Genomic DNA, 20,801 nt, shown 5'->3' with positions numbered 1-20,801 from the left:
TGGTAACTTCGTAACAAGAAGAAGTCATTACAAAGTCATACTATGCAGCAAATCATTGTTCAAACCCTCATAACTTTATTTTTAAAGTTATTTTTTATGAATTTTGGAGAATAGTGTGTAAAATATGCAAAAGCTACAGCCATAAAAAAATGTGTGTGTTTTTTTTTACTGACGAGTGTAAACTTCTTATAGTTTTAATAAAGAGTAAGAACAAGATGATACACAATATGAAGTATATGATAATGTCAGTCAGTGTGGAATAACGTTTTTAATAACTTTTAAGCTACTTAAGAAGAAATAAAAAGGTAATACTGTTTGTTCAGCAGCAGTGGGAACTACATTTACTACAAGTACTGTACTTTAGAAGCACTTTCACTTTACTATTAGTATTAGTATTAAATAAATACTATTCGTATTTAAATGTTCTGATATTTTACACTTCCACTTCACTACAATTCAATCTTGTACTTCTTACTGCACTACATTCATTTGACAGCAGAGCTTATAAAACATAATGCAGTGTTATGGATTTAACAATCCAAATAAGTTTTAAAAATTGGCTATACCTCGACCAACTACACCATTAAAATATGATTATGCATCTGTACTAATGATAATTCAATAATATCAGTGATAATATAAAACTCAGAAAGGGACCATTCTTCATGATGAGTAACTTTACTTTTGATTTAGGTATATTTTGTATAGGTACTTGTACATTACTTGAGTCGCCTATTTACACTTTTTACTTCGACTGCACTACATTGTAGAGCAGGTGTGTCAAACTCATTTTAGTTCAGGGGCCACATACAGCACAATTTGATCTCAAGTGGGCCGGACCAGTAAAATCATAGCATAATAAACTATTAATAACGACAACTCACAACTTTTCCCTTCGTTTTAATGAAAAAAAAGTACAAGTACATTCGAAAAATGTTCAAATTTAATCTTTTTACAAAACATTATGAACAACCTGAAATTTCTAAAGAAAAAAAGGAGCAATTTCAACAATATTATTAGTTTATCATTTACACATGTGCATTACAACGTACAGGTCACAGTGTGTCTACAAAGACACAAAACATTTTGTCACAGGCATCTGGAACAGTATTTTACTTTATGATCAAAACAACAAATTTTTACAATTTGCAAAGTCATCCCGTGGGCCGGATTGGACCCTCTGACGGGCCGCATGTTTGACACCCCTGTTGTAGAGGGAAATATTGTGCTTTTTACTACATTTACTTATAATGTAGCTTACAGATTCAGATTATTCACATAAAATATAATCATCAAATAAAATATGATGTGTTGATATAGATTCAGCCATACAGAAATATATAAAGTAATTACAATTAACTTAATCTTTACCAGCTGCAATAGAATATATCAATAATTATAATCCAATAATTGAATAAACATTCTTCTGAAATAGGCTAAACACATTCTCAATTAGGGGACTTGTAATTGAGTATTTTATTTCTCTATGGTATTACAAAATGTACTCACCACTACTACATTCACCATTTATTCTTGCCTAAAATACTGAATTAAACCTCTAAATGATTTACAGAATGGGTGGAGGCGGGGCTCTGTTTGAATGAACGGACGCTCTTCTCTGATTGGTCAATCATCCTGCCAATCATCCTTACACTGTACGTACTCGCTTATGCCGGGGCTGTCAATCAAGAGGCGCACGAGCTACTGCAGGTGCATAACTGGGCACTGACTGGGCTAGGCATTACTGGGAAGCTGAGGATAAAAGACACATTTCACGGTAAACCCTGCGCTTATTTGTCATTGCGGGGCCATGTTAAGTCTAACAGTTGCAGCGGGTTGTTTGTCGCTTGTCATACCCTGGATTTAGACTGAACATTTAGTCGTAAATAAGGAAGAGTAACCTTCATTTGACATAGCTGGGATGCTTAGCTAGCTCCTGCTGCCACTTTTAAATACTGGTAACGGTCTGCTGTGTTAGCATTTAAGGTAGCGATACTAGCCTAATTGCATTCGTTTTAAAAGGCTAAACACTGCATTTTTATCTGTATTGCTTTCTTCTCTTTAACAATCATTTGAGATTTAATACCGGCTTTAAGTAGTGGGTGACAAAACGCCTTGTATTGTATTGTATGTATTTTTCTCCACCTAACGTGAACCAGACTGTCTATTTCAGGCAGCTAGCTACGTATTCACTAGCAAGCTAACGCCGCATAAGCTCCGCTTTAGATATTAAGGATGTGTTTCCGGCTGGTTAAATTGTGAGCATGTTGTTTTCAGAAACAGTCAGAGAACACTGCAGGCGTTGCTAGTTTGTCAGTGTTTTCTTTAATTTACTACATGGCAATTTCTGTCTAACCATATGGTCATTCATAATTGGCTGGCTAGCGTAGCGCTCCACTGCCCTCCTGGATGGGAAGGGATAGTCAGTTTAGCTGATGCTTAGGCTGCTAAGCTCTGACACTTCCGTCGTCTTATCTTGCGTGGGGCGGTGTGCATTCCTTGTCCTACCAGTATTATTGACATAAAGTGGAAACCCTCACGGCTGTGTGTGGGTATTAGCTGGTACTGTTGACACAGCCTCTTGGCAAAACTGCTGCAATATTTTAACTCCTGGTAAAGTTATGAAACTGTTTGTGAGTGTAACCTGGCTTCATACAGTAGAATATTCTGCCATTATTTAACCCCATCATCACAGGTTAAATGACACAGCCATTTGTCATTCTGTCTGTGTTGACATTATTGTATATATCTCAGGCAAAGGATACCTGTATCCACTTTTTCAATCTAAAAATGTTTCAGCCAGTGGCAGGGGAATAGTGTATGACACTGTAAATACAGGGAGTGGAAACAATGTTGTGAATGCAGTACCTTCACAACTTGATGGAATCAAATACAACAGCTCCACAGTTGTGGATTTATATAATGTCTAGTTTTACAGACACTGTCAGACAGGCTTTGATTCAGTTTTTGTGACCATCATTTCTTGTGGTGCTGTTGTTGTATTGGGTTATATTTGAAGGTGTTTTCTATTATTACATGCAGTTTCCTCAAACTGTTTCCTTGTAACTGATTAATGTTTGATCTCAATCCTTGCATAGATGGCGTCTGCAAATGCCACATATGGACAGAAGGAGTCTTCAGACCAGAACTTTGATTACATGTTTAAAATCCTCATCATTGGCAACAGCAGCGTAGGAAAGACTTCCTTCCTTTTCCGCTATGCAGACGACTCATTCACGCCAGCCTTTGTCAGCACAGTGGGCATCGATTTCAAGGTGAAGACCATCTACAGGAACGACAAGAGGATAAAGCTGCAGATATGGGTGAGGAAATTTGGACAGTGAATCAGTCACCCCCATGGTTGCTTTTCGGTAGCTGACACTTAACACTGAACTGAAAAGGACTTGAAAATTCCTGTTGCTTTGCTTATTGCTGCATTTTGTGTTATAAGTAATCTGCATTCAGTGCCTCTGTGCTGTCTAGACTTGGGTACCATTGAAGAAGTAAGGGTGTAACAGGTAGAGGTTATGTCTATGTCCACACTTTATTTTAAATTACATAACTACAGATGATGCAGTTGATGTTTTTTCTGTATCTGCTGATACAGAGTCCAGTCTCATGTTATATTTTCTTCAATAATACAGTTACAGAGCGCACACTCAGCCTAAAATAGTCTTACAGAATATTAGACAAACTATTAAGATGTGTGTAATCCCTGAATAAACTAGAAAATGCAGCCTGCACTACTGCTCTCCTTTTAATGGTTGCTTGGCACAAGATTCAAACAGGAACAATATACTAAAATACAAATGCAGGTTTCAGCAGCAGTGACATCCCTGATACAGTATTTAAGGCTGCAAATAAACGTCTAGTGTACAAAGTGTCACAAAACATCCATTCCAGTATCTCATTATCCAAGGTGACGTCTTCAAATGACTTGTCTGTCCAACCAACAGTCCAAAACTCCAAATATTCACTTTACAATAATAGAAAACTCTGAAAAGCAGCACATCCTCACATTGGAGAAGTTTTGGAAATTCTTGCTTGAAAAGTACCTCCAACAATTAGGAATTAACAGATTGAATGCACATTTCCTTACTACCTGCAGATTGTCTTCAGTACGACTGCCTGTTTTTCTGTGACTGAAGCTGATGTTACCATTCATCTCTAATGATTACCAGCTGGCCTCTGCACTCCCAGAATCACCTCATCTGCGGTGTAATGGCAATACTCTTGAAGTGTACTTAACATGAGACATAAAGCCTGACCCTGGGACAAATTGCTTATTTCAAAGGACACGAGGAACACTTAATGCTCATTGGAGTTTTGCTTAATGTTAAACCTCAGCAATCATCAGGAGGCACTTGCACGTCATAAATCCTTTGAAGTTGCTGGGTGACAATGATCTGTACAAAAAGGCCCACCTACACACTGCTGTCTCGTTCCAAATGCTTATTTAATCCAACATGGACAATGTTAAGATCACAGCATGAGCAAGTGGATCAGTAGATGGATGGAAACTTTGTCATGTCCGCGCAGAACAATGATGCAGTACATATGCTCAAAAATAATTCTCAGTTAAAAACAATGGTGTTTGTGTGTGTATTTGTGTAGGACACTGCTGGCCAGGAGCGCTACAGGACGATCACCACAGCTTACTACAGGGGAGCCATGGGCTTCATCCTCATGTATGACATCACCAACGAGGAGTCCTTCAACGCTGTCCAAGACTGGTGAGGGACAACTGAGTATTCATATCTGTGTTTATGAAGGTGGTAACTTAAAAACATACTATTGTATATTTTATTATTTCATTCAGCTTTCCTGTCATTTGTGACCACGATGTATCTACCAGCTCAATTTCTGAGATCTGTGTTTGCTGGGACTGAACGTATAGTGGCAACCACACAAGTAGTTGGGAGAATCGGACACATTTCAAACATTCCTGAGTTGAAGCATCTGTTTGGAAGTGAAAAGACGGATGAAAGCACTTAAAATGTCTGCTAAAATCCTCATTTTTCTTTGCCAAACTGCAATGTTTGTATAGCAACTGGAAGGAATGTAGGTCAAATTGAAAAAAGTAACTACGCAGACAAGATGTTTACTTCAGATAGTTTTGTTTAAATGTCAACATTCGCTTTTGTTTCCTTATCCAAATTAGTGGTTTAGATAATTATGTTAAATTTGAATTGTAATGAACCTGTCTGGTGACTTGTGTTATGTTACCATGTTTACTCTTGTGAAGCCATACCTGTGACTTTGCCATTTACCCATATGTCAAAATGAAGCAGGTAATTAAAATGTGATTTCAACTAGGGCTGGGCGATAAATCCATATGATAATTTATCGTTTTTCAAAGGTATCATATCTCGATGATAAAGACATCGTGATACACAATTACGTTGTCCAAATGAATAATTACAAGCCCATACTAACTAAAACATTTTCATAAAATCTGATGTGAAATATATAGGGATTATCATTTGAAGATTGTGGTTTAGTTTTGACATCACACTTTACGTGAAGCATGAAGCATGTATGTTAGGTCGGTTACAGTACTTCTAAAAACTGCTTTAGCATCTAAGAAATAAACGATGCTGGTGAGATTTAGTCAGACGATGTAGCTGAACACCCTGCGCTGTATCTGCTAACAGGTCAACCCAAATCAAGACGTACTCATGGGACAATGCCCAGGTCCTCTTGGTGGGGAACAAGTGTGATATGGAGGATGAACGAGTGGTGGCATCAGAGAGGGGCCGGCAGCTGTCGGAACAGCTGGGTAAGTCAGCTGGTCAGAGTAAAAACCAGATGCTATGTCTCTGTTGTTTTCCAATATTGCTCCTCTCCTCACCTGGGAGCATTAATAAAAAATATATATCCAAACATTGTGAATTTTACTAATGTTTAGCATAATTTAAAAATTCATGAGTCATGATTTTTTATTTATATATATATATATATATATATATATATATATATATTTATATTTATATATATTTATATATATATATATATATATATATATATATATATATATATAAATAAACTCATGACTCATAAAGTTCCTCCATAGAGGGCGATGATTTTTAAATTATGCATCTAAACATTAGTCAAATTCACAATGTTTGGAAATTGGAATTTTGACCCTGTTCATGTTAGAGGTTGTAGTTTTTATTTTATTTTTATTTTTTTTAACAAATATCCCGTTTAATATCTCTTTGTAATGCCCTTTCAGTAGTTGGCAAACTGTTATGTCATCATGATTAGATTTTTCAGCTTTCTGCATTACATAATTTCATCATGTTTGAAACTGACGTTGGATCAATTCAGGCTGAAGTATTTGTAAATCGAAGGCAGCGATACCAATGAGCCATGCGAACAGTCTAAACCAGTGGTCTTCACAATTGTTTACATCAGAGCCACATTGATAGGACAAAGTCAATAGGAGAGCCACTTTCATTTCGTCATAAAAAGCATATCTGCCATCCCACCCAAAACACACAATATGCAATGTAGTCAACCAATACATTCATTAAAAGCAGGATTACCTTAATAATAATTACTTAATTACCTTAAAACAATATTTCTGCTAAAGTCAAAACGTAGTCTTTCACAATTTTCGACTCGTGGAGGACAAATAAATGCTCCAATTTGACGATAAATTATTTTTTTGTAAATGTCCATATTCATAAGCATGCTTATGTTAACATATTTTTAATGACCGTAAGTTTATTTATTTCTATACTAGCCCACCGTGTATCTACCCGTGCAACTCCGCAGTGAGTCAGTGTTCCGCTGAGCAAGTTTAACTATCTTGTTTCTCATCTATATTTGCATCTTTTATCAATTATTATTATTATCAATTATTTGTATTATTTGTAGGCTAATAGAGCAGACAATTTCAGTGTTTTAATGGGTTATATGTAATAGCCCTGCTTGTTTTTATGTATTGACTGCATAATCATATCTATCACCCCTTTATTTAGCATCCTGTCACGCGAGCACCAATTATAGCTTGGCGAGCCGCGCAATGAGTAACACTGGTCTAAACTGTCAACATATAGTTTTAACAGAAGTCTGATTATCAGCACTTCAGTCTTTGTAAGGCAACTTGCAGAGGCACAAAGATTCAGGAAGCTGCTTTTTTTTATTTTTAAACTAGCTCTGTTATTTCCTGCCCTTCCTGTTTGAACAGGTAAATCAAAAACATATCACTTGGGGAGTGAGCCGAGTGGTCAGACTGAGTCATAGTATCATATGTAATCTGACAGCAATTAGACTTGATTCAAACCACCATTAAAAGAGTTTTAATTAAGTGAATAGATTTAATTTTTAAATGAAAAGGTTTGAGCTGCCTGTCTGACCGTAGCCTCGATGTGTCCTGACATGAGATAAGTGGATTAACTGGGTAAGCTTCACATCAGAGCATAAAGCGTAACCCATAGCCTTTCTCTGTCGCCCCTCCCTGCAGGTTTTGAGCACTTTGAAGTGAGCGCTAAAGATAACATTAACGTGAAGCAGACCTTCGAGCGGCTGGTGGACATCATCTGTGAGAGGATGTCAGAGAGTCTGGACAACAACGACCCGACTCTCACCGGCGCTAAACAGGGGCCACAGCTCACTGAGCAGCCTCAGAGGTCCCATCAGGATTGTGCTTGCTAAACATGACACCACACACACACACACACACACACACACACACACACACACACACACACACACACACACACACACACACACACTGTCTGCTGTCCTAAAACCTACACACCTTCTTTCTCATACACATATTGACACACAAACACTGCCATACAGAGACACACAACCAGGCTGCTGCGATTCTACACCAAGAGCATTATCCACATGAGCCGGCTCTTCCCAAAGATTTGGCATTTTCAGTAATACAGTAATTATGTGATGAGTGAAGAACATTTAACAGAGGTACAATCCCATCTTTCTTTATTTGCACACATTTACACAAACGCACACACTATAGAGTTGCTAAACAGAATTATGAAAGACAGGTGAAGGCTGAGACTCCATAATTCCTTGTTGATGTGTCTGCAATTGGATTTCACTATAAAAGGCTGATGATCCTTAAATCCCAGGCCCCACTCAGCACTAACGCCTCAAACCCAAATGGATACAAATCCGCTGCATTTATTTAACTTTTAGTCCAATTGGAAATATATGTTTGTTGCTGTAGATAGATTTGCTGTTTTGTTTTTTTTACGTTTTTCAGTTGGTTGGGTGTGGTTTTGAGCATGTTCTATCACCGGTCGTGGTGTTGTGATTGAGTTTCTACAGATAATCATGTTCCAAATTTGATGTCAAAACAGGGTCATTTGAAAGTTTGTTTTTCTTTTAATTTTAGAAATGAACGTAAGAATAGCAAAAGTTATGCATATCAGTTTGCTCAGTTTTTGGCCCTTCTCAGATATTGCGTAATTGGGTGGCATTGTTAGTTGTTTTGTTGGTCTCAGCGTAAGCAAGTTGCTCGACTTTAGATTCTTAGTCTAGTTTTTTTTTTTTTTTGTAATACATACAACAGAATAAAAGGATAAGGGATGGCTCTCGCCACATGTAGAAGAGTGTATAAATGTTTGAAAGTAAATAGATATGCATTTAAAAATGCAAATATAATATATATATAACACGTGAATATATATATATATATATATATATATATATATATATATATATATATATATATATATATATATATATATATAATGATTCAGTGATTCCTACATGTGCTTTAGTGAGAGATGCATGTTGTTGAGGTTTTTAACCAACTCTGCTTGACTGAATGGTTATTTGTATGAGCTGCTGTCTAAATTTAAAACCCCTCCATACTACAGTTTCAGTCCTTGAAGGTACCAAATGGGGCTAAAGGTTTCACATGTGAAGCCCACGACCCCTTCTCATTGTGTTAACTTTCATCCTCTGCATACAATGTGCAACATGCACTCACTAGAAAGGCATGTGATTCGGTGTGAGCACTGGTTTAACACTGACCGCTACATCAATCAGATCGGCTCTTGTGTTATGGTAGATGATACTTTCATCTTTACTTTATGGGAGAACATGATGTTTTTAAGCATGTTAAATGTCAAGTTGTGAGTTTGATTTCTCTGTGATGCTAAGGTTAGGGATTTGTCTGCTCGTGTATACAGTACAAAACCTTCTGTAAGTCATGCAAGGCATGCGGAAATATTTTCAACACTTTAAGTTATTTCAAAATAAAACCTATTTATTTTGTATTATTTATAACTTTATTTACTTCTAAGATAATGTTCTTCCTAGATCATGCATTGCAATCTGCACTCTGCTTTTTAAAGAGATGTTCTATAGTATTCAATTGCTTAAACTCTCCCAGCTTTTAAATGAAAATGTATTTGTGTTTACAGTGAATATGAAGCTCAAGAGGAACATTAAAACATTCCAGTGACATAATCTCCTGTCATGTCGGCACAGCTTTGGTGGGAAGTTTGTTTGTCTTTTTTATATCAGTTATGTAACTTTTAAGACTTGATGGTGTAAAAGCAAGACTTGCTGTTATTTCTCTCCACTCCCAAATGTGAGCAGCGTACAACCCTGCTGAAGGTTTGTAATGCACGTGTTGTACGTAGGTGTGCGAATGTACAGTTTCTATAAAGTCTTAATAATTGTTCTTTCCAAAGAGATCTCGACGACATATTTAGAGCCAAAAAGAGCGCTTGTTAGACATTTGTGAGACTGGCACTAATGAACTTGTGTGGTCGTGTTTTCCTACTCTGTGCAGTAGCTACAAAAAGGGAAAATATTTGGGAAGTAAACTGAATACTCTGAACACTTCATTAAAATAGTGATTCTTACTGCATTGGTTCACTTTTGACTTGTTTGTTGATTTTTGTTACTTTATTTATTGTGTTTTGCTACAGCTGTAAACTTTCCTGTGACTTAGGAACACGTATAAATCCTTTTCAACTCCTCTTCCGCCCGCTGTCATAAATAACTCTTGTAAATAGGAATTTTCTGACCGTCGGGTATTAGTTGTGTGAATTGTGCTGTAATTCTGTAATGCCAGATTTGCTAAAATGAGGAATCAATAAACAAATTCTAAAAGCAGGAGTTTTGTTAGTTCTTCCCAAAGGTAAGTGAGTTACAAGAAGTGCATGTGATGTTTTGGAAATGGTTTAGAATAACTGACCAGCAGAGGGCATAATGCTACAATAATGTCTTGTTTTCTACCCTCAGTTGTTTGACCATCTATGGTTCGGTTCAGCTCCTCTACTGCACTTAATACAACTCCCACAGTGAAAAGACAAATGTAAGACAACTATAACAAAGCAAGCAGAGCCTCCTGTCTTTGTAAGAAACCAAACACATGAGCTTTAGTAATGTAGTGAATTTAATAAATGTAAGGTTGAGACTTGAAAGTCCATTATACATGGATAGATAGGGTTTCTCAGCACGTACACATACATTCATGGAAGTTTGGCGACTGAAGAACTACACAGCAGCCGCCATAATGAAAAATACAATAGTTACTGTACACAAGAGCGACAATACATGCAGTGTTCATTTTTTGCAATAACCAAAAAAAGAAGTAAGACCATATGTAAAATAAGAAATGTTTCAGTAAATAAAATATATATTTGTCATTGCTAAGTGCTTGTAAACAAGTAAGGCATTATATTACACAGTGGGTGACAGCACTTGGTGACACCCTGGTGTTTGGTTGCACTCTAGTTGAGATTGTCCAGCTTACACACAGATACACGCTATCCTGCACCAGTCCACTGGATAGGAGTTTGCTACATGGCTTCCCAAAAAACATTAGGGCAACAAAATAAGTCTGTTTGCAGCATAACACTGGCGGAGTTCAGGCTGCAGCCCACCTGCTGCTGGTTAACCTGTCATCATTCCAGTAGACTTGCAGCCTTTATCAAGGCATGTTCATTGCACTGTGCAGTGCATATGTCTGCTTTGTTTCTCAGTTACAGGCTTTATCTGGAGGGTGCATTTACAATGGCCTCATATCAAGTCTCTGATAAGGATTCTGTGTTACAAAAGGCAAATGTTCCTCATAATACAGGCCTGTATCCTCAATCAGAGCATATTTAAAGCTGCATAAACATCCATAAAGAGGATTTAGTACGCCTGGACCTGGTTTGGTAAAAGCTGGCATCCACTGCTGACATGGCTCATCACCTTCTGCTTCAGCTGGGCCACTTGCTCCCTGAGGACGCTGGCTGTGGAGGCCAGTTCTGTATTCTGCGTTTTCAGGCTCTTGACCTTGTCTTCCAGCCGAGAGATCCTCTCCAGTTTTCTCTTGCGGCATTTGGAGGCGGCTATCCTGTTCCGCAGCTTTTTCCTCTCCGCCTTGATGCGCTCCTGGTTGTCCATGTCGATGGGAGACAGAGGGGGGCTGTCCCCGAAGCTCTGCATGTCTGGCACAATCTGAGGCTCGTCCTTCACCAAACCGGCAGACTGGAGTCGTGACAGAGCAGCCGCCTGTTGCTGCGCGCTGGCCAGATGAGACGGAGGCGGCGGGAAGGGGATGGTGTCCGTGGAGTAGTTGATGGTGGTGGCTCCGATCGGACTGGCCGCATAGCCGTTCAAAGTAGTGTAAACAGGGAGGTCTGAATTATGAAGCCCGACCGACCCGATTGCGTTGGCGGATCCGAGGAGCTCCAGTCTATCCACGGAGACGCAGCCCGCTTCGCTCAGCTGATTCTGCTTGTGAAGATCCTCCAGCGCCTTCACGAAGCCTTCCGCGAACTCCTGCTCGTCACTGGCCGACTTCGGGTAGAGGAATTGGGAGGCCGGGTTGGCTGTGGTAACCAGACCGTTTGACTGGATAATAAGGCGCTCCAGGTCCGGGGAGGTTAGTTTCAAGAGTCCCAAGTCTGGAGAGTTTAGGAGTCCGTCTGTGTCCCGGAGCGGGTTAGATTTGAGCTCGGAGTTGTGGTCGTCCAGGTTCAGATTAATATCCTTCTTCATCATTGTGATCTGGGAATAGATGCTAGGGATCTTCTGAGTATTCACCACGGTGCCTGGGTAGAGGGTTGTTTCCATTCTATACCCTCACACGAGGGAGTGCTGAGCGTTACGCATTAACGATCGTTCAACAATCATTCAGACATGAGGAAATCAGCTGATCCTTATTCTCGTGCGATCCTGTTTCCTTGTCCCCTTCTCGTGTATCAATCGCTCTATCAGAAGACTACTTGAGCTGTCGTGCCTGAGGGGCTCTGATGTGTCTGTTCAGCGCGCGGGTGATATTGTCTTTTCCCGATGGCACGACTACGATGCGCAGCGCCAGACCTCGCTCGCTTTCTAGCCCTAAAAATTCCATTATGTCACTCCAGAGCGCGGAGATTGGCCCAAAATGACGTTGGTTTCCGGTTTAATTTGAATAAGGGGCAGAGCCGGTCTTTATTGCCATGGAGACTTTGGGTAAACTACAAACAGTGCAATGCATTGTGGTTTGATGTCATAGCATAAAAAAGCTCAGGGTCGCCAAAAGAGAGCAGAGACTGGGCGGGGAAGGTGTAAGAGGCGAGGGCCAAGGAAAGAACAGAGGAACAGGCCTTACAGAAAAGTATTCCTTCAACTAAGGCAGGCTAATGCACTTTTAAAAGACTTTAAGAGTAGAATAGAATATAATAGTTAGGTTTAGATAATGGCAGATTTGATTCTACATAAGTATTAACATACAAGTGAAGATTAATCGTGTACTATTCTATAAAACCAGGCTCTACAGGATCCAGAGTCCTACTTTGGTCTTAAAGTATGTGTTCGAGTTCAAACTGAACTCACATTTTCTTCCAAATTATCAGACTTCTTACACTAACCATGCCAACACCTCTTGTTCCAGCTTTTTAAGGATCAATGGTCGCATTCAGTGCTCACACAAAACCAAGAGAGTGAAATTAAATTAGGTGTTACAAAGTGCTCTGAAAGTGTTTCTGGTGAAACTGAGCATACACTAGAAAAAGGGAAGGAAACAGTGACAGTAGAATGAGGAAACCATGTGTTTTCTGTGATTGAAATGTGGAAAGGTTAAATGTTTAATGGCTGTGGCTGAATGTAGTTATACCCTCAGTCTCTTTATTTATTATTTATAATTTGTTCCAAAATACATTTTAGTAATCATAAAATGGAACACAAAACTGTGACATTTCAGGCATATATAGTAGTATATTCATTATAACATAATTAAGAAATCAATAGATAAAACATTATAATATAGAATATAATGGAACGACATGGAATAGTACAGAGCATTATAGAAGAGAACATAATGGAACATTATAGAATAGAGTATCATAAATATAATATAATAAAACATTATAGAAAATAATAAAATAGAATAGTGTAGAGCATTATGGAATATAATAAAAACATTATTGAATAAAGTATTATAAATCCGCGAAACCTGCCCCTTCCCACCTGACGGACCTCCTCCACAGACACACTCCCACCCGCACCCTCCGCTCTGCTGCTGCTAACCACCTGCCCCCCCCATCCGGACCAAGCTCAGATCCTGGGGGGGACAGGGCCTTCTCCATCGCTGCTCCCACCCTCTGGAACTCTCTACCTCAGACCCTCAGAGACTCCTCTTCACTCACCACATTCAAAACATCACTGACTCACCTGTTCAACACCGCCTTCAAACACTGACCGTCTCTTCTTCTCCTTCCTTTTGTGTTGTTTTGTTTATTTATTTATTTTTGTTTTACTTACTCTGTCAAGCGTCTTTGAGTTTCTAGAAAAGCGCTATACAAGTAAAATGTATTATTATTATTATAAATAAAATAGAATTAAACATCACAGAACATAATATAATAGAGTACAACATTATATAATAGAGTAGAAATAAAACATAGAATAAAGTATAACAGAAAGGAATAAAGAAGAACAGATATAGCATTATAGAATATAATAAAGCGGAACAGAAAAGTAAAAGATACAAATCTACATCCAGTACACATTATATAAGGATTTGACTTCCTGTGGTGGGAACCTCAGTAGAATATTGTTATTCCGCCCATACACAGCGAGGACGTCAGCAGACTGTCTGCATCAGCACCACGGAGCAGAAAGGGCATCATTAGTTTCCATGGCAACTCTGACATAGCAAGTGACGCAGGCGAGATAGAGAGAGGAAGGTGAATGGGTTGAGGGAGAAGAGGCGGCTGTTAGCAACTGCACTGCAGGTTGTTTGTGTGTGTGTGTGTGTGTGTGTGTGTGTGTGTGTGTGTGTGTGTGTAATATGGTTCAGAAGCAGAAATCAATGTTGATTCTGTAAACCTAGAGGCATGAATGAGAGAAATTAGTTTGAAACATTCACCTCAAAACACTCTACCGAGAAAAGAAATATCCACCCTATGGAGAGCATATTTTCTTCTTAGTGCCACTTTGGAGCCACATAGGGTGCAGTGTCCAGAATGTGTGAGTCATTTCGCAACCCAAGGGTGTGGACGGCACCGCGAATGAAAAAAAAGGCTGTTAGACGATATTAGATTAACTCTGCCTTCATGACAACAAACTGGGAAGAAGGTTTGTCCTCTAAACTCAGGTAATGGCGCGTGTCAGAGGTTTTGTAAGATATGATTTCTCCTCCCTCAGCCAGAGAAACGTCCTTTGAGTATAAATCCCCCTCACGTTCAGCAACGCCCTGCGTCACTCTCACACTGTTACAGTGCATACATTGACACCTGGGAGCAGCTGGTTGGGGGTTAAATGTTCATTCATGGGCTGTCTCAACAGTTCTTATTGATGGAGGGGAGGTTTGTTTTTCATTCACTTAAACAGACGGCTTCTCTAACCTTTCATCTGTGAATGCAGTACAGATGCTTGGTTTTCATTTTCAGCGCACACATGCTTTGAATTACATTCTATTGCATTAAAAACTGTTGCATTAAAAGGATCAGTTTTCATCATCTCCTGTCCCTTTTCCAAAACTGCAATGTGCTGCATGTAGAAGAACAGCACATTCATGAGTCCTCTTCTGTTGATTTCTTTTTCACTTGTTAGCCAAATGCATTGTTGGAGCTGCTGTTGAGGATTGCATGCCCATACAGTAGATGGCAGTATGATCCATCCAGATCTGGTGTGTCACTTCCTTTCACCTATGAGGCAGAAGAAGACGGCAGCAAGCGTAGACAATCCTAGGATTCTTGTTTGGGATATTTGATCCCCTTATTATATATCTATGACAATTCCTGTCATAACAACCAGGAATGATGGCCAATAAGAAGAAAGTAATAGTAACAGGTGAGAGGTTTTAATTGGTCAGAGGACTGGAGAGAGACTAATGTGTGTTAAATTATTTCTTTATTGTCACTACAGTGCTACAGTTACAGCTCATAGAGTTTTCTACTTGTGTCAGAGCTGCTCTGTAATGCTTGTGTTTCTATTATAAATATGTAATAACACTGCAGACAGTAATGCTGCTGTGAGTAGATGAAGGTTTTGTCTGCTGGTTTAAATAAGGAAACAGACATGCATCAGGAGGAGACTGAATGTCCTTTTTTTGTCACACAAAACTCCGTGCTCAACTGCGAGAGAGAAAGAATCCTGTTCCTCTACTGTGCTTTTATGACAATTAATGTTTAACTTGCAACCTTTGGACTTTGATTTTTTTTTGCATTCGCCCTTATCACTTCTCTCCCTTACTGATTAGCATCCTCACAGTTTCTTTTATTTACTTTGCTGCACTGTGTCTCATTACTGCAGTGAAAAATCATTTGCTAACTTTGCAGGTTTTGAGCCTTTTGGTGAGCATGCAGTGAACTCCAGCTGGGTGGCAGTGCAGGTAATCAGTAATCAGGTTGTCCATTTTTAACAAAGGTGCCATTAAGGACTTGTACTTAAATAAACATTGAAACAGGGAAGTACATTTCATAATTAGCATTTTAAGTGGATTTATGCACTTATTTTCCTCATCTGATTCAGGGGTTGTCGTTTCATTGTTCATTGTTGGCCTGTAAAGCCCTTTAAGACTGCAACTGAGTTCTATATATGCGTTTCCTGTGCTCATAGGAGCTGGAGCGGTTAGGGCTGGGTGAAGCAGTAGACCTTCATATTTGTGAGGTGCCTGTTGAATACCAGGCTGTTCGGGGCCTACTGCCATCTCTGTGGAAAGAACACCAGCCGCAGGTATTCAAGAAAATACACAATACATACACAATACTGTACATAAAAATATAATGTTTCCATCATGTTGTACATGAAATGTAATGTTAAAATCAATCCATCAAGCAATAACAACCCACCTTTGTCTTTTGGGGTCCTGTGAGCAGTTGATGGTCCATGTCGGTGTTTCTGGGTTAGCCACCACTGTCACTCTGGAGCAGTGCGGCCACAACAAGGGTTACAAACGCCTGGACAACTGCAGCTTCTGCCCGGCTTCCCAGTGTTGCATGGACAGGGGCCCCGAATGCATACGCTCAGTCCTGGACATGGACACAGTCTGCAAAAGGGTCAATGACTCCGACCTTGGGGTCGCTCTTTCCGTATCTAAGGATGCTGGAAGGTACGTAATATAACTTACACAAAAGGGAAAATTCACACAAGCACAGACTCTACTAGGAAAAGCACAGGTGTGAGTAATAACATTAGTGATGGCTCTGCTATTCAAATGTCCAAGTAAGCCATGACGTGTCCCAGTGAGTCAGCATGCACAACACCAGCACCCTGAAACTGAAGCAGCTAAATGGAATTCACCCATCATTGTTGTTATTATTTACACCTGTTTGTTTTTCCTACTGTGAAATGTCAAAATGTCTTTTGTGAAAAAGACATGATGGTCTCAAACTAAAATTGTGTCTTGACTTGTTTTTAGATTTTATAATTAAATACAGTAAATAAAATGTAAATTGATAAAGTCTGTTAATAAAAATAGGAATTACTTTATTGTCATTGTCAAGCAACACAAGGTCAAATAGACAGTAAGGGGCATTTAAAATACATCAAATAAATGTTCAGCTCATGGACTGTGTGTGTGTGTGTGTGTGTGTGTGTGTGTGTGTGTGTGTGTGTGTGTGTGTGTGTGTGTGTGTGTGTGTGTGTATATAGGTGGGGCAGTTATTTGAGTATGTCCATATATCAGCACATGATCAGTAATACTGTAACAATAGTCATGTCATTATTCAGTTGTTGCCATTGTTATTTTGCACACACAGAAATATATTATAATAATATGCAGTAAGTGATAACATGATTACTAAACATTGCATAATGTAAACATTCATTTTCTTAGGTCTGTTTATTTTATATAAAAGATACATTATGTCTATTGTATTTTGCTTTTTGGCCTGTTGAATTTGGTTTCAGTAAGATTTCTGTAAACATCTTCCACTCATAAATATCCATATCATTTTGAAATGTTGTGGGGTCTCAACATCCGGCATCTATTGTTTTGTAAAGTTGACTCGTTGCCCTTGTCACATGATACTCTCTTATCTGTTTGGCAAAGTAGACATGTGATAATACTTAACGTAATAACCTAACATCCATCCTGTGGCTCCCTGGCAGGTATCTGTGTGACTACACCTACTACACCTCTCTGTACCTGGGGCAGGGTCACTCCGCCTTCATCCATGTGCCTCCACTTGGAAAACCCTACAGCAGCCAGGACCTGGGTCGAGCTCTTCAGGCCGCTGTACAGGAGATGCTGAAACAGCTGGAACTGGATCCCAAACACAACCAGCACTGCAATCACGAGCATCAACACCAGCACGACCACTAATGACTTATAGCGTGGCGAGCGGCGACTCCAACATAGTCAACCATTAGCTCCAGAAACGAATGGCATGAATTTAACAATTGTTGTCAAGAACAGGAGCTTGTGTCTGAATTAGGTGCTTTTAACTGTAATATCAGTGTCAATTATAAACCATGTGTTGTATCTTAAAAATATTGAAGGTTTTACATCTGTTTATTGTTGGCCTGGTCTTTGCATCTGTGGGTTCGAATGTGTGTGCAGGAGTAGTGGACATCTGAGTGTTAGTCATGCCTCTGATAAGACTGTGAAAATAGATGTCAGCAACAATTATGTCTGTATTAACATTGTATCATGTGAAAAGGGGGATTTATGTGACTATATTAAGATACAATAGTAGCACTGTCAAGGTAGTAGCTGAAATTACAAGTTATTGTTGCACATTGTGGGAACTTTTATGGCTACACTAACCTTTTAAGCCACATCCCACCTGTGAGTCTGTCCTCTCACTGTTTTGAAGTGTTTCTGTTTTCTCGCACGTCCTCTTGAGAGGATTTGGTTGTCGTCTTGGAATTAGGCTGCCATTCCTTTGTGTTGCTTGTTTTCGATCCAGAGAAATATGATGACATTGAACTGAAATGTAAAGATTCACACTTATAATGATTTGTTTAACTCAGGGAATATATTGCACACACAATCAATATTAAGTAAACTGATCAATTGTGATCAATGTGTCTGTCCTATGTACAGTATGCAGTGCATCTTTGCAAGGCAAAGCCAGCTTAAAGTTATGTGTAATTAAAACACTTCACACACAGGCTTTTTTTGTTATTTGTTCATGTCAATCTGAAATCTTCAGTCAGATAAAATACTGCTTCCACTGCTTATACTTTGAGTACAACACATTGTCTCTCAAAAACTAAAGTATTGCTTATAATTTTTTTTTTACATTTACGAATGTGCACTACAATAAACATAATGTCCAGTGAATAATCCTAAAAGACTCATTGTTCACGTTTTTAATGTTCTTATCTACAATAAATGCAAATATTATTTGACTTTGTGTTGAACAAAGAACCGGACCCATGAAATGTCAACTACTAAAATAATTAATAGATAAGTGCCAAAGCAATTTATGATCTGTGATTACAAAGTGACTCAGAGCATTGTGTACTTTTGAAATGCTGGCGTTGCCTTTTTAATTTATTTCTGAATTATGTAAATCCGGTTTCTCACCAAGTCTGCTACTGTAGATGAATAAAGACTTGTATGAGGCCTTTGTCGATATACCTGAAAGGGCAAGACTGAGCAAGACAGAAAGATTTGAAGATTTAAGTCATTTCAGATAGTTTAAGATGAGAAGAATTTAGGGATTTCTTTTATAGACTTTTGATGTTAGAAAGGCAAGTGTGTTTTAAGTCTGTGATTGTTGACATTTACATTTGTTGTGCAAACCATGCCCTGCTTTGTCATGTGTAATTTTCCAGTTAATTATTGAATACTTTCAGATTCCTTTAATGCAGGGTGAGGTACGATAACACTGGGTGTAGTTCATCCTACAGACCTGCTGAACCTGTTCTGACCTGACAGATCTGTGCAAGACGGAGTGAAAGGAACATGGTGTTACAAGAACATTAAAAGGTATTAAAGTCAACTTGAACACTCAATATTAAGGACTGTATTAATGTAATGTCTCAAATAGGAAATTGGTCCTAACTTGTCAAAAACCCTCACACTGATGCATAATTAGCCCAATCCTTTGTCACAGGAGAAAACCAATTTTTCACTGACTGAATTTAAGTATATATGACTAAACATTTGCCAATCTTGTCACATGAATCTGAAGGTCTACCTGCTTCTTATAAATACATCATTGTAGTAAAATATAAGATTCAGAATGGTTCAGGAGTGGTAAAGCTGGACAAAAGTATGATGTACAACAAATACCTATTGTTAAATAGATATAAGGCTTTTTTCAGGGCCCCAAAGATTTGAGCCCGAGCCTTTAAGGAATTATTATAATGCCATGATCATGGCTTCATAAACCCATACAGCTCTTTAAAGGTGCATACTAACAGTACACAGATTTTTCCCACATATAGTGAGAAAATATAAGAGAAAATAAATATCTTCATCTCTATTTTTCCTTCCGTTGCTTGTTTTTGTCTTACAAATGAAGTATGTGTTACCATTCAGTGGCATGATTTATTGCTGAATGTGTACTGGAATATCTAGACTATTTAATTATTTAATATGTTGTGTACACATTTTATTATATACGTCATTTCATTCAGTTTAATTGAGTTCATCTTTATTGTAAGACTCAAAATCCGTAAAAGAAAATATACAACACAAACAAGGTACAACCCATTAAAAAACACAATATTATTTTTTAACATGCCTTTGTAAAATTCTGAGAAGGGATAACAAATAAAAATTAGACAAACTAATTTATGAGGCTTTATAGTCTAACAATGTACAAATCTTTTTTTCTGTTTATCACTGAACATTGACACTGTCAAATAAACTGATCAAATAAAATAAAATGTGAAAAAGCTTTAAATACGCTTCATATCTCTTTGACTCAATTATTGCACAATTATTTCTTAATGGTTATCAGAATCAGAAATACTTTAATGATCCCCAAGGGAAATTGCATTTAGTTACAGTTGCTTCTGTTCTAGAATAGAAATATATATACACATAGATCAATTCTAAGAATAATAATAGTATAGTTGTGAAGAAATATGCGCATTATATAACAACAATGAATATGGAAAATTAGAAATATTTAAATATATGTATACTACAATATATAACCACAGTGTAAATAATAATTCTGAAAAATGTGATCTTTAATTGAGTGTGTTAAAATGCAAAATATTAGTTGAAATGTACAGTAGGCCCATATGAAGTATTAGTACCAGAGTAAACCAGAGTATTGCACAGTTAGACTAATTAAATGACAGAGGGGACTTTTACGACCAGAAATCCATAGTCCCACATTAAATTCTGCTCACGTATGTATCCTTGTCTCCTTTCCTTCCCTCGCTTCCTGCAGGTGACTTACTGTAGGAGACAAGTGAGA

At 38.3% G+C, this 20,801-nt stretch overlaps 3 protein-coding genes across 3 annotated transcripts; 2 read left to right on the top strand and 1 right to left on the bottom strand.

The window, feature by feature from the left end:
* Positions 1–1,655: 1,655 nt before the first annotated feature.
* rab3aa (RAB3A, member RAS oncogene family, a) lies at positions 1,656–7,712 on the top strand. The gene is made up of 5 exons (XM_029453122.1): positions 1,656–1,777; positions 3,099–3,323; positions 4,615–4,733; positions 5,655–5,779; positions 7,472–7,712. Exons 2-5 carry the CDS (start codon positions 3,099–3,101, stop codon positions 7,660–7,662), a joined length of 660 nt encoding a protein of 219 aa, XP_029308982.1. The 5' UTR covers positions 1,656–1,777; the 3' UTR covers positions 7,663–7,712.
* Positions 7,713–10,372: 2,660 nt separating this feature from the next.
* LOC115023074 (transcription factor jun-D-like) lies at positions 10,373–12,331 on the bottom strand. Its single transcript, XM_029454218.1, has one exon. The coding sequence runs from the start codon at positions 12,058–12,060 to the stop codon at positions 11,134–11,136; it is 927 nt and encodes a 308-aa protein (XP_029310078.1). The 5' UTR covers positions 12,061–12,331; the 3' UTR covers positions 10,373–11,133.
* A 2,796-nt stretch (positions 12,332–15,127) lies between these two features.
* LOC115022603 (pyroglutamyl-peptidase 1-like) lies at positions 15,128–18,697 on the top strand. The gene is made up of 5 exons (XM_029453648.1): positions 15,128–15,264; positions 15,753–15,805; positions 16,033–16,149; positions 16,293–16,525; positions 17,527–18,697. The coding sequence occupies exons 1-5, from the start codon at positions 15,231–15,233 to the stop codon at positions 17,738–17,740; spliced, it is 651 nt and encodes a 216-aa protein (XP_029309508.1). The 5' UTR covers positions 15,128–15,230; the 3' UTR covers positions 17,741–18,697.
* The last annotated feature ends 2,104 nt before the right edge of the window (positions 18,698–20,801 follow it).

The sequence above is a fragment of the Cottoperca gobio genome, chromosome 17 (genome assembly GCF_900634415.1).
Source record: "Cottoperca gobio chromosome 17, fCotGob3.1, whole genome shotgun sequence".
NCBI lineage: Eukaryota > Metazoa > Chordata > Actinopteri > Perciformes > Bovichtidae > Cottoperca > Cottoperca gobio.
The sequence above is the reverse complement of the archived record's forward strand: the minus strand, read 5'-3'. Positions and strand labels throughout refer to the sequence as shown.

Coding starts and splice junctions, on each gene's coding strand:
- rab3aa (XM_029453122.1), top strand. CDS start 3,099: ATGGCGTCTGCAAATGCCACATATGGACAGAAGGAGTCTTCAGACCAG. Junction 4,734..5,654: donor TTCAACGCTGTCCAAGACTG/GTGAGGGACAAC, acceptor ATCTGCTAACAG/GTCAACCCAAATCAAGACGT. Junction 5,780..7,471: donor GCAGCTGTCGGAACAGCTGG/GTAAGTCAGCTG, acceptor CCCTCCCTGCAG/GTTTTGAGCACTTTGAAGTG.
- LOC115023074 (XM_029454218.1), bottom strand. CDS start 12,060: ATGGAAACAACCCTCTACCCAGGCACCGTGGTGAATACTCAGAAGATC.
- LOC115022603 (XM_029453648.1), top strand. CDS start 15,231: ATGATGGCCAATAAGAAGAAAGTAATAGTAACAG. Junction 15,265..15,752: donor GAAGAAAGTAATAGTAACAG/GTGAGAGGTTTT, acceptor CTAACTTTGCAG/GTTTTGAGCCTTTTGGTGAG. Junction 16,526..17,526: donor GTATCTAAGGATGCTGGAAG/GTACGTAATATA, acceptor GCTCCCTGGCAG/GTATCTGTGTGACTACACCT.